Genomic DNA, 14224 nt, shown 5'->3' on the forward strand with positions numbered 1-14224 from the left:
ATTCTAATGGGCAAAGCAGCAGACTACCAGACACTGAATTCTATAACAGACTCACATTCAACTTTCACTCATAAAAATAGCTGGGAAATTTTGTTTTCAATTTTATTTTTATTTATTTATTTGCTTGACAGAGAGAATGAGAATGGGCACGCCAGGGACTCCAGCCACTGAAAATGAACTCCAGACACATGTGCCCCCTTGTGCATCTAGCTAACAGGGTCCTGGGAAATCCAAACACCTTAACTGCTAAACCATCCCTCCAGTCCTATTAATCCTTCTTTATAAGAAAAAAGTTAATATAAAATTATAGCAAAAAAAAAAAAAAAAAAAGGAACATGGCCGGGTGTGGTGGCGCATGCCTTTAATTCCAGCGCTAGGAAGGCTGAGGTAGGAGGATCACTGTGAGTTTGAGGCCACTTTGAGACTACTACTAGTGAACTGCAGGTCAGCCTGGACTATAGTGAAACCCTACCTCGAAAAACAAACAAAAAAGGAACCTGAACTTTAGTAAGTAACACAGCTGGAACCATCCACAGTGGCAGGCAGGAGAAGACATTTAATTTTAGTGGATTTTCTGTGGTTGTTGGCTAGTCTCACAGTGATAGAAGCTGTACATTTTTTCAAAGGGACCAAGGAGCTACTGGAGGCTTGGTTCTCCAGACAGCAATCTGAAGCTAAGTGGGGATCTGGGGATTTTCACACCATCCCAAGGGCTCAATGAGACGTCCTTCTGGAGGATGTGCAATGCTCAATCTTCAGTGTGACAAAACCTAACAAGCAGGAAGCTTATATACTCAAGTAAGAGTAGCATGTTTGTCTCCAAAAGAAGTTTCATTTTGCAGACATGTGGTACCACCCTCTTGTTGAAAGCACTGGTTCCCCTGTTGAAACTTTCTAGGGATTACAGTGGATTTGACTCAATTCAATGCTTCTTTTATTCTCATAAGAATTTCATGAAGCTTTCTCACCAAGAGTACCCACATTGTGCCTTCCAAGAAGAAATAAGAGTTTCTGAATGCAATTTTCCCAAGCGGAGTAGCATACTGTATGGGATATATGAATTCTGACTGTTGGTACTTGTATACTTTGAATTTCTGAGAAAGTCAAGTAATCAGCCAGATCAAACCCTGGAAATTCTTTTTTTAAAAATTTTTTGTTCATTTTTATTTATTTATTTGAGAGCAACAGACAGAGAGAGAAAGAGACAGTTGGAGAGAGAATGGACGCGCCAGGGCCTCCAGCCACTGCAAACGAACTCCAGACGCGTGCGCCCCCTTGTGCATCTGGCTAATGTGGGTCCTGGGGAATCGAGCCTCAAACCAGGGTCCTTTGGCTTCACAGGCAAGCGCTTAACCGCTAAGCCATCTCTCTAGCCCATAACCCTGGAAATTCTGACCTAGTAGTTATGGACCAGTTCTACATGAAAGATGGTGCTACTGCAAAGGATGTCACTCGTGAGAGTGGAATTTGTGACCTGATACCAGGTTCTGTCATTGATGCCACATTGTTCAATCCTTGTGGGCATCCATCCAATGGATGGAATGAAATCAAATGGAACTTATTGAACTATTCACATCACTCCTGAATCATAATTTTCCTTTTTTTTTTTTTAAAGAAAGCCAGGTACTATAACACATGCCTTTAAATGTTTTATTTCTATTTATTTATTTGAGAGAGACAGGAGGAGGAAGGGGGGAAGAGAGAGAGAGAGAATGGGTGTGTCAAGGCACCCAACCACTGCAAATGAATTCCAGACATGTGTGCCACCTTGTGCCTCCAGCTTACGTGGGTCCTGGGGAATCAAACCTAGGTCCTCTGGGTTCGCATGCAAGTGCCTTAACCACTAAACCATCTCTCCAGCCCCAGAATTTTCCTGTGTTAGCTTTGAAACAAACTGAAGTCAGATCTCCTATGATGACTCGATCAGGAAAGTTGTGGAATTCTTCAAGCCAGGAAAGTTTGTGACCGCCTTATTTGTTTTCAGAGTTCTAAATGTTGCACAGTGCTTTCCACACCCCAGAAGACTGAACGTCTTGATTGCCAGAGCACCATGTTCAATGATTACAATTTTGTTTTTACTGGTTTTGCTAAGAAGCAGCAACAGCAGAGGAGATTAAGAAAAATGGAGAAAAAGTGCAAAAAGAGAAGACACATTAAAGGAAGTGGCTACTTCCTAGATGTTGATAGTGGGGGCCATGTCGTCCAAGATGACCACCTTGTAATCATGTTGAAGTGCATGCATTATTGCATCAAGGACTTAGGTATCTGGCATGAATGCTGTCTTCTGTGTTTAGGTATTCTATGCCACTCTTGCTGTGAAAATGAAGTGCATATAGAAAAAAACTTTTGTCTTCCAGTTAAGATGGTGGCGTAAAAACCATGCCAAAGCAGCCTAGGGGAGAAAAAGCCAGAAAAAAATCCTCACAAAATACACTCTTCTACTAAAAAGTGAGGTGTATAAGAAATTATCAACTGCAGCAGAGAAGTAAAAGAGATCCAGAGCATGTAGAGCCCACACAGGCAGGCAGAAGTGGCTCCAGCAGCCACAGCACCAGCTCCGCATGGCCAAAGGAAAACCCAGGTGAGGGGATTCTCCACTCACACCAGAGCTCCTCGCAAACTCAAGAAATGTGAAGGGAAGACGGCAGGGACCAACAGAGGGGTTCGTGAGGAAGAGGATCATGAGGACCAGTGGGAAAACTTCAGCCACCATACAAAGCCTCCCTTCCCTGCCCCAGTGCCAGCACAAGCACCAGCAAGCACCAGAGACGGGGAAGGGAGCTCACCTACACAGAAAAAAACTTTTACTATATGAAACTTAACAATACATGTGGAAACATGTGGTTTATGCCCAGTATAATATTTCTGCAAGTATCATCCAAAATTCCCCACAGACAAGGCTTTGGTCTCATTAGATGTTGGTCTCAGCTGACCATCTAGGACTGTTCTACTAAATTGCTGCCAGAATTTTACATCCAGTTACCTCCAGTTGCTAGAATATATTCTCTACTAATGTTATTCAAAATCCAATTTCAACTTCATATAGGTGTTTTTTGCAATAGCAATTAGTTTTTCTTCCACAAGTTGAGTCCTTAAGAAAATGATTCTAGTTGTTCATTTGTGTATAACTATTTGAATGACTGTTCCCTCATGGTGGTCTCTTACCCGGCCCCCCCACACCCCGCCAATTAAAGCAATGTACTGTTCCACTGTGGGTTTGTGTGTGTGTGTGTTATTATTATTATTATTTTTGGAAAAGCACTTTCTAGCATTTAATGAACCTCACTGAGTGCCTTCAAGCCACCGGGACACAAGCGCCCCCAACACCCTTTATCTTCGCCTCCGCCCTTCTGCTGAAATATTTGGCCTTCACAATGACAGGTTGCTTAGGGAGCTTTCTTTTCCACAGAACTCTGTAGTAACCCAATCGTACAACATCAATGATGGGGGCAACTCTGGTCTTATTTTTGACAGCATTTACCATGGTCTGTTCACTGACCAACGTCTGCAATTTGTCAAGGTTGACAGTGGGGCAGAAACTCTGGTTCCTCTTTAGGTGGTAATGCCTCATACCAACTTTCCCAAAGTAACCTGGGTGATATCTGTCGAAATTGATCCTGTGGTGATGCCTGCTACCAGCATTACCCCGGCCTCCCAGGTGCTGCCGGTGCTTGCTGATTTGGCCGTGGCTCACATGGCCCTGAAGCTTCCAGGTCTTCCTCAGTCTGGACGGCATGGCAGTGACCGAAAGGTAAGAGGGTAGGGGTTTGTATATTAATCTTACACTCCAGATGGAGGAGTGGGGGGAATGGTCCCTGGGCTTAATTTCCCTTTAAGGCCATGGGAATGTGGCCTTTCTGGGAGATGACAACATCTCAAAGATGAAAGAAATTAAAGGTCTCCTGGATGATTAGTGGGAGGACCCATATACACTTGGTAGATCAAGATATAGCAGAGCCCCGTAGAAAGCCCTGTGAAAACCATCTGTTATGGGATGCTCTTTAGTAGTTAGCTTCTAGTGCCATAGTGTCCTGCCTTTACTAACTTGTTATGAACTAATCTGAAGCCAGGCGTGGTGATGCATGCAATTCATATTTAATCCCAGCACTCGGGAGGCAGAGGTAGGAGGATCACAGTGAGTTCAAGGCCACCCTGAGACTACATAGTGAATTCCAGGTCAACCTGAGCTAGAGATCCTACCTCGGGAAAAAAAAAAAAAAAAAGAAGTGATCTGAGTCTGCCATGGTCATACACACATGCCTTTAATCCCAGCACTTGGAGAGGCAGAGGTAAGAGGATCACCATGAGTTCGAGGCCACCTGAGACACTGAATTCCAGGTCAGTGTGGGCTTGAGTGAGACTTTACCTTGAAAAACAAACAAACAACAAAAGTCATCTAAGGGGATGGCCAGGCATGGTGGTATATGCCTTTAATCCTAGCATTTGGGAGAACTCACCATGAGTTCGAGGTCACCCTGAGATTACACAGTGAATTTCAGTTCAGCCTGGGCTAGAGTGAGACCTTACCTCAAAAAACTAAAAAGTGATCTGAGGGATTTTGTTTGTTTGTTTGTTTGAGTAATAGGGAATAGACACAGATCCTTTGGCTTTACCAGCAAGCACCTTGGCGACTAAACCATCTCTCACCCCAAAAACATTTTTAAGAAGAGATGAGGGGCTGGAGAAATGGCTAAGTGGTTAAAGACTCTTACTTGCAAAGCCTGAAGATCTGAGTTTGATTCCCCAGTACCCATATAAAGCCAGATGCACAAAGTGATACATACATCTGTAGTTCATTTGTGGTGGCGGGAGGCCCTGGTGTGCCTATTCTTTTTGTCTGCCTCTTTCTTTTCTTTTTTTTTTTTTTCAAGGCAGGGTCTCACTCTAGTCCAAGCTGACCTGGAACTCACTATATAGTATCAGGGTGGCCTCAAACTCACGGCGGTCTACCTACCTCTGTCTACCAAGTGCTGGGATTAAAGGCATGCACCACCATGCCCTCTCTGTCTCTCAATAAAATAAATACATTAAAATGTCTTAAAAGAAAAGAAAAAAGAAAGCTGGGTATGGTAATACATGCCTTTAATCCCAGCACATGGGAGGCAAAGAGAAGTGGGACAAGTAAATCCCAGAAAAGAGAAAAAAATAAAGCTGGTGTAATGACACACATCTTTAATCCCAGCACTTGGGTGGCAAAAGGAAGATCACGATGAGTTCCAGGCCACCCCGAGACTACGTAATGAATTCCAGGACAGCCTGGGCTAGAGTAAGATCCTACATCAAAAAAACAAAAAAAGGGGACTGGAGAGATGGCTTAGCAGTTAACACATTTGCCTGCAAAGCCAAAGGACCTCGGTTCAATTCCCCAGGACCCAGGTAAATCAGATGCACAAGGTGGCACATACTTCTGGAGTTTGTTTGCAGTGGTTGGAGGTCCTGGCATGACCATTCTCTCCCTCCCCCCCCTTCAAATAATTTTTTTTAAACTTTTTGTTGTTTATATTTATTTATTTGAGAGCGACAGACAGAGAGAGAAAAAGGCAGAGAGAGAGAGATAGAATGGGCACGCCAGGGCTTCCAGCCACTGCAAATGAACTCCAGACGCGTGCGCCCCCCCTGCATCTGGCTAACGTGGGACCTGGGGAACTGAGCCTCAAACCGGGGTCCTTAGGCTTCACAGGCAAGCGCGTAACTGCTAAGCCATCTCTCCAGCCCTCAAATAAATTTTTTAAAAAAGGCATATGGCACCACACCCATCGTGATTGAAAAAAAAAAAAAAAGGTACTTGCCTGCAAAGCCTAAAGACCTGTATTCTATTCCCTAGTACCCACGTAAAGCCAGATGCACAAAGTAGTGCATGCATCTAGAGTTCATTTGCAGTGGTCAGAGGGCCTGACACCAATTCATTCTCTCTCTCTCCCTGCTTGCAAATAAAATAAAAATAAAATATATGAGACTAAGGTAATGGGATCAACATGAGTTCAAGACCAGCCTGAGACTACATACTGAATTCCAGGTTAGCCTGGGTTAGAGTGTGATCCTACCTTGAAAAATAAAACAAATAAAAAAATGTTTTTGGGGGGAGGGAAGGTATTATCATGGGATATTTTTTATAATCATGGAAAATGTTAATAAAAATTGAGAACCCCCCTTTTTTATTATTTTAATATACACTCAATTTTCTAGTATAGCAACTAATTGCTTGCAACTTTAGAGGCAGCAGTTTTGTCTTATGTGGAACTTCACCAGGAGTTATGCAGGATTACAGCACTTCTTAGTCATTTATAAAACACACCTGAATCATGCTGCATTTGTAAGATGCAGTGATTCAATCCACTGATACGAGCAGCTCACTGCTTACCAGTCACTGGGTTTTCTATTATTAGTATACTGTCTTCCATCACCCAGTCCTCTTTCCTTAGTAGCACAGGCTGACCTTGAAGTCAAGCCAATCCCCTTCCTCAACTTCCCAAGTGCTAGGATTAAAGGCATGTGTCACCATACTTGATTATTAGCATGTCTCAAAAATACAGTGAGGGCACTATCTACACAAGACCATCATAAGAGGAGGAAAAGATCATGACATCAAAATTAAAAGAGAGATTGATTGAGATGAGGAGGGGATATGATGGAGAATGGAGTTTCAAAGGGGAAAGTGGGGGGAGGGAGGGTATTACCATGGGATATTTTTTATAATCATGGAAGTTGTTAATAAAAATTTGAGAAAAAAAAATACAGTGAGGGGTGAAGAGATGGCTTAGTGGTTAAGGTACTTACCTGCAAAGCCTAAAAACCCAGGTTCAATTCCCCAGCACCTATGTCAGCCAGATGCACAAGGTGGTACATGTATCTGGAGTTTTTTTACAGTGGCTGGAAGTCCTGGTGTGCCCATTCTCTCTCTCTCTCTCTCTCTCTCTACCTCTTTCTCTCTCTCTCAAATAAGTAAAATAACATAAAAAATGTATTTTTAAAAATAAAACACCGACACACTTATTTCAGTTGTAGTATTTCATTATAAATTATTTTCTGGGGCTGGGAGAAGGCTCAGCAATTAAAGGCACTAACTTAGAAAGCCTACTGACCTGGTTTCAATTCCCCAGGCACTCACATAAAGCCAGATGGGCATTGATTTACAGTAGCGAGAGACCCTACAGAGTCCAAATATACTCTTTTAAATAAATAAAAAATTTAAAAAATGTTTTAGCTGGGTGTGGTGGCACATGCCTTTAATCCCAGCACTCAGGAGGCAGAGGTAGGAGGATCGGCGTGAGTTTGAGGCCACCCTGAGACTCCATAGTGACTTCTACGTTAGCCTGGGGCTAGAGTGAAACCCTACCTTGAAAAAAAAAAGATGGATGGGGAGATGCTTCATTGCCTAAGAATGCTTGATATGTACACACGAGGACCTGAGTTTGATCTCTAGCACCCACATAAAAGGTCAGGTGTGGCCTATGACCCCAGTTCTGATGGGCGTGGAGAGACAACTGCTGATGATTGCTGGTTAGCCAGTCTGACTGAAAAACAACAGAGGCTCAGGCTCAGTGAGGGACTCTGTCTAAAGGAAATAAAGTGGACGAGTGATAAAGGATGACACTCACATTGTACTCTGGCCTCCACCCACCATATGCACATGGGGCACACACCTGAGGCTGGCCTTGAATTCATGGCGATCCTCCTACCTCAGTTTCCTTGGATAAAAAGCATGCACCATCTCTCTTGTCAAGCTCCCCTGGCCCCCTTATTTTTTTAAAACAAGATCTCTCACTGATCTTGGAGCTAACACCTTCGGCTACACAAGCTAGCTAATAAGCAGCAGGGATCCTCCTTGTCTCTGCCTCCCCAGTGAAAGGATAACAAGCATAATGTAATGGCTTTTTACATGGGTTCTGTGGATCCCATTTCACATCATCATACTTGAATGGCAAGCACTTTACTGAGTTACCGCCTCAGCCTCCCTTCCTGGTTCTTCACAGGACACAGACATCTAACTGTGGGATTTCTATTTTTGCCAAATCTTATGTCTTTACAATCAAAGCATTATCATTTTGCTCTCCATGGCCATAGCTTCTTGACTTTATTTCAACACATACATTATAATCCTATGCACTAAATTACACTATGGTTTACTGTTAGGACACAAATTCCATTTAAAGGGAGGGAAAGTGAATATTTGCTTTATTTTACCACTGACATTTATTTATCAAGATGTCTAAATGAGTTATTGGATCTAAAGAGAAACCTCACTGCCGTTTTATTGAATAAAAATACGTTTAAAACCAAACAAGCAGTGGTGGTGTATGCCTTTAATCTCAGCACTTGGGAGGCAGAGGTAGGATTGCCGTAAATTCAAGGCCACCCTGAAACTACATAGTGAGCTCCAGGTCAGCTTGGGCTAGAGTGAGACACTACCTTGAGAAACAACAAAACAAAACAAGGGGCTAGAGAGATGGTTTAGTGGTTAAGGCACTTGCCTGTGAAGCCTAAGGACCCATGTTTGACTCTCCAGATCCCACATAAGCCAGATGCACAAAGGTGAGGCAAATGCAAAGTTGCACAAGCCCACTAGGTGGTGCAAGGTATGGAGTTCCACTGCAGCAGCTGAGGCCCTGGGATGCCAATTCTCTCTCTCTGTGTCTCAAACAAAAAATAAAAAGTCAGGGCCAGGCACTTGCGAGGCAGAGGTAGGAGAATCGCTGGGAATTTGAGGCCACCCTGGGACTACACAGTGAATTCCAGGTCAGCCTGAACTAGCGTGAGGCCCTACCTCGGGTTGGGGGGGGGCAACGGGAATTGATGGTGCACACCTTTAATCCCAGCACTTGGAAGGCAGAGGAAGAAGGATCTCTGTGAGTTTGAGGCCAGCCTGAGACTACATAGTTAATTCCTGGTCAGCCTAGGCAAGAGTAAGACCCTGCCACGAAAAACTGAAAAACAAAACAAACAAAAAAACTACACATACGCATATTTTACTGTTTATTTACACATACACAGATGTGTGTATGAGTGTCCCAAGGCCTCTTGCTGCTGCAAAGGAACACCAGATACTGGTGCTGCTCTTTTGCATCCAGCTTGCATGGGAGGCTTAAGAATTGAACCTGGGGGGGGGGGGGTTTGGAGAGATGACTCAGCAGTTAAGGCACATGTCAGCAAAACCTAACCACCCATTTTCAATTCACCACAACCCACATAAACCAGATACACAACATGGTGCATGCATGTGGAGTTTGTTTGCAGTGGCTGAAGGCTCTGGTGAGCCCATTCTCTCGCTCTCTCTCTCTGCTTCTTTCTCCCTCTCTCTCAAATAAATAAAATATTAAAAAGAAAAAAGGAATTGAACCTGGGCTGGCAGGCTTTGCAAGCAAGCACCTTTTAAACACAAAGCAAATCTCCCTAGCTTAATATATTTATTTTTAATTGGCTCACGTACCTTACATGGTACACTGTTACAATTCAATACATGTATACAATGTGTAATGATGGGATTAGAGTAAATGGAATATTCATTACTTCATTTATTTATCTTTTTGTTTTGGGAATATCCAAAATCCTCTCTGCTAGCTATTTTAAAATATTCAACTGTTGGGCTGGAGAGATTGTTCAGTGGTTAAGTCAGTTGCATGCAAAGCCTAAGAACCCAGATTTGATTCTCCAGGACCTGTGTAAAGCCAGATGCACAAGTTGGTACATGCATCTTGAGTTCATTTGCAGTGGCTAGAGGCCCTGGCACACCATTCTCTCTATCTGATGCTTTCTCTCTTACACTTTCTAAATAAATAATATATCAGCAGGGCATGGTGGTGCACACCTTAGATCCCAGCACTCGGGAGGTAGAGGCAGGAGGATTGCTGTGAGTTTGAGGCCACCCTAAGACCAAATAGTGAATTCCAGGTCAGCCTGGGCCAGAGTGAGATCCAACCTCAAAAACCCTCCCCCCCAAAATAATAATAAATAAATAAACAAATAAAAAATCATAATATTTTAAGCCACGTGTGGTGGTACACACCTTTAATCTCAGTACTCAGGAGGGAGAAGTAGGAGGACTGTGGTGAGTTTAAAGTCACCCTGAGATTACTTTGTGAATTCCAGGTCAGCCTGGACTAGAGTGAGACCCTACCTTAAAAAAAGAAAAAAAAAAAATTTAAATATTCATCTGTTGTCAGATGTAGTTATTTAACTATACTATACAACATTAGAATTCATCTTTCTAACCAACTACATTGCCTTGTTGTTTTGGTTTTTCTGAGGTATGGTCTTACTCCTCTAGCCCAGGCTGACATGAAACTCACTCTATAGTCCCAGGCTGGCCTCAAACGCACAGCAATCCTCCTTTACTTCTGCCTCCCTAGTGTTGGGATCAAAGGTGTGTGCCATCATGCCTGGCTACAGTACCTTAAAAAAAATTTTTTTTTTTTTAATTTATTTGAGGATTGGAGAGATGGCTTAGCAGTTAAGGCACTTGCCTGAGAAGTCTAAGGACCCAAGTTCAATTCTCTAGGACCTACATAAGCCAAATGCATATGGTGGTGCATGTGACTAGAGTTTGTTTGCAGTGGCTAGAGGCCTACTGTGCCCATTCTCTCTCTCTCTCTCTCTCTGTCTCTAATAAATAAATAAAAACAAATTTTAAAAATGTATTTGAAAGGAAGAAAGGGGAAAAAGATTGGACATGCCAGGGATACTTGCCAACAAACTCTAGATGCATGCACCACTTTGTGCATTTGGCTTTACGTGGATCCTGGGGAATTGAACCCAGGCCATCAGGATTTGCAAGTAAGTGCCTTAAACCACTGAATCATCTCCCCAACTCTACATTGCCTTTAGTTTGATCATCCTTTGGCTGGTCTATTCAGCTTCATTTATTCTAAGATTCAGGGTGACACGTGTGTCATAGTCAGTAGCTGATTTTATTTTGATGTGCTATTCCTTCAGGATTAGATACACAAACATTATTACTTAACTTCAAATATTTTACTGCCATGATCAACTACTACTTAAGTATCCTTACCCTAGACTTGTTCCCACTGTACTTACTGCTAAAGGAGCCTAAACGGTCCATTCCCCAGTTAGCAAAGATTGTTGTTTGATCTTCCTCAGGGCAGAGCTTCTTCAAGATTTCAGAACTAGCCAAGAAGTACACTGAAGACTGATGACCCCTATGAACAAGGAAAAGTGACACATGGTCAGAAACACATTAGAAAGGACAAGGCATTAAGAAACGTATTTAAGGGCTGGAGAGATGGCTTAGTGGTTAAACACTTGCCTGTGAAGCCTAAGGACCCTGGTTCGAGGCTCAATTCCCCGGGACCCACGTTAGCCAGATGTACAAGGGGGCTCCCATGTCTGGAGTTTGTTTGCAGTGGCTAGAGGCCCTGGCACACCCATTCTCTCTCTCTCTCTGTCACTTTCAAATAAATAAATAAAAATAAAAAAAAATTAAAAAAAAAAAAAAAAAAAAGAAACGTATTTAAGTCACCGGGCGTGGTGGCACACACCTTTAATCCCAGCACTTGGGAGGCAGGGGTAGGAGGATCACCGTGAGTTTGAGGCCACCCTGAGACTACATAGAGAATTCCAGGTCATCCTGGGCTAGAGTGACACTGTATCTCAAAAAATCAACCAACTAACCAAACAAAAACAAAACATATTTAAGCCAAGTGTGGTGGCACACACCTTTAATCCCAGTACCAGGAAGGCCACCCTGAGACTACATAGTGAATTCCTGGTCAGCCTGGGCTAGAGTAAGACCCTACCTCAAAAATAAATAAATAAATAAATAAATGAAAGGTGTACAACAGTTAGGAAAAAAAAATTCAGTTCTGGCAATCCTAGGTTTGTAATACTGGGCAAATTACCTCTATGGACTTGTTTCTCCTCTGTAAAAAATGTGATCTAAGAGTCTACCTCTCTTTATGAGAATTGTCATCATCACATTTACTCCATAGTATGTAGCACAGTGCCTAGGCATTACATGTTTCTCATTTTTGGTTTTGGTTTCTGGAGACAGGGTCTCATGTGGCCCACACTGGCCTCTAAGAGTTCCTCCTGCCTTCATCTTGCCAGTGCAGACATCTCAGGTAAACATCACCATACCAAGCACATGTTATTTATTTCTAGTAACTCTTGGCTTTCTCTGCCCAGCATCAATTCTCTTTAGGTATCTTTCCTTTGATACACTGACCTTCCCATATTTCACATGGCAGAAATGGGGTTGCCAATCACAATACTCAAACCTGCACTACCCCCACCGAAGTTAGAGTAAACTAAATTCTTAATAAGTCTGGCTTTTCAGTAAGACAGGATAGATGGCTATTGGACATCAGTCATTCACCAGTCAAAGAATTTGGCCCATGAGCTCTGGCTATTGAAAAGTCAATTCCCAGGTGGCTTAACTATAGAGCTCTTCTAATTTCTCTATTGTTCCAATAAAACTTTAACCTGAATAAGTTTCTTTTTGTTTTGTATGTGTGTAGTGTGTGTATTGGCACACGCGGATGGGAACACAGACATTTGAAGGCCACAGGTTGAAGCTGGTGTCCCGCTCAATTGCATTCCACTTTATTTGTTGAGACAGGGTGTCACAGTGAACCCAGAGCTCACTGATTCAGCTGGACTAGCTAGCCAGCAAGCCCCAGGAATCTTCCTATCTTCTCCTGCTCAGAGTTGAGATTACAAGGGTATACTGCCACACTTTTTTTTTTTTTTTTGAGGTAGGGTCATGCTCTAGCCCTGGCTAACCTAGAATTCACTATAAAGTCTCAGGGTGGCCTCGAACTCACAGCAATCCTTCTACTTCTGCCTCCCAAGTGCTGGAATTAAAGGTGTGAGCCAACACGCCTGGCTCAGAGTGGGTCCCCCTTTTTTTGTTTATTTTTATTTATTATTTGAGAGTGACAGAGAGGGAGAGAGAGAGAGAGAGAGAGAGAGAGAGAGAGAATGGGTGCGCCAGGGCCTCTAGCCACTGCAAACAAACTGCAGACGTGTGCGACCCCTTGTGCATCTGGCTAACATAGGTCCTAGGGAATTGAGCCTTGAACCAGGGTCCTTAGGCTTCACAGACAAGCATTTAAGTGCTAAGCCATCTCTCCAGACCCGAGTGGCCCTTTTTAAAAATATATATTTTATTTATATATTTAATAAACTTTTTAAGATTTTTTTTTGTCAGCGACAGAGTGAAAACGGTATGTGTGTGTGTGTGTATATATGCATATATGTAAATATATATATATATATATATATGGGAAGGGGGAGGGGGAGGGGAGGAGGAGGGAGAGGAGGAAGAGGAGGAAGGAAAGGAAGGAGGGAGGGAGAGAATGGGCCCACCAGGGCCTCCAGCCTCTGCAAATGAATTCCAGATGCATGTGCCTCCTTGTGCATCTGGCTAATGAGGGTCCTGGAGAATCAAGCCTTGCACTAGGGTCCTTAGGCTTCACAGGCAAGCGCTTAACCACTAAGCCATCTCTCCAGCCCTAGATTTTATTTTTACTTATTTATTAGAGACAGAGAGGGGGAGAGTGAGAATGGGCATGCCAGGGCCTCTAACCACTGCAAACAAACTCCAGACACATGCATGCATCCCCCGGTGCACCTGGCTTGCGAGGTACTGGAGAACAGAACCCAGGTCCTTAGGCTGCACAGGCAAGTTCCTTACCACGTAGGCATCTCTCCAGTCCCCCCTTTTTATTTTTTATTTATTTTTATTTTTAATTATTTGGTTTTTCAAGGTAGGGTCTCACTTTAGCCCAGGCTGACCTGGAATTCACTATGAGGTCTCAGGGTGGCCTCGAACTCACGGCGATCCTTCTACCTCTGCCTCCCGAATGCTGGGATTAAAGGCATGCACCACCATGCCTGGCACCAGTCTCCCTTTTTTAATGTGAGAGAGTGACAGCAAGAGAATTGGTGCACCAGGGCCTCCTTGTGTGCATGTGTGACCTGGCACAGTAGTGTCATGTTGTGTGTCTGGCCTACGTGGGATCTGGAGAGTCGAACATGAGTCCTTAGGCTTTGCAGACAAGCACCTTAACTGCTAAGCCGTCTCTCCAATCCTTTTTAAAAAATATTTTTATGGGCTGGAGAGACAGCTTAGTGGATAAAGTGCTTGCCTACAAAGCCAAAGGACCCATGTAAGCCAGATGCAAGGGGACGCACACATCTGTAGTTTGTTTGCAGTGGCTAGAGGCCCTGGCATGCCCATTATCTCTCTCTCTCTCTACCTGTTTATTTC

General features: G+C 43.3%; 2 protein-coding genes and 1 pseudogene across 2 annotated transcripts in view; 1 reads left to right on the forward strand and 2 right to left on the reverse strand.

Moving 5' to 3' along the window:
- Positions 1-14224, reverse strand: part of Tada2a (transcriptional adaptor 2A) — a 74506-nt gene that overhangs the window by 58017 nt on the left and 2265 nt on the right. The window contains exon 2 of the mRNA XM_045159439.1: positions 11032-11153. Within this exon, the coding sequence (XP_045015374.1) occupies positions 11032-11056 (25 nt within the window). The 5' untranslated portion in view covers positions 11057-11153. The remainder of the gene's footprint in view (positions 1-11031; positions 11154-14224) is intronic.
- Positions 608-2374, forward strand: LOC101594201 (annotated as a pseudogene).
- LOC101594780 (60S ribosomal protein L27a-like) lies at positions 3296-3736 on the reverse strand. Its single transcript, XM_045159440.1, has one exon. It carries the CDS (start codon positions 3734-3736, stop codon positions 3296-3298), a length of 441 nt encoding a protein of 146 aa, XP_045015375.1.

This window comes from Jaculus jaculus, chromosome 9 (genome assembly GCF_020740685.1).
Source record: "Jaculus jaculus isolate mJacJac1 chromosome 9, mJacJac1.mat.Y.cur, whole genome shotgun sequence".
NCBI classification, from domain to species: domain Eukaryota; kingdom Metazoa; phylum Chordata; class Mammalia; order Rodentia; family Dipodidae; genus Jaculus; species Jaculus jaculus.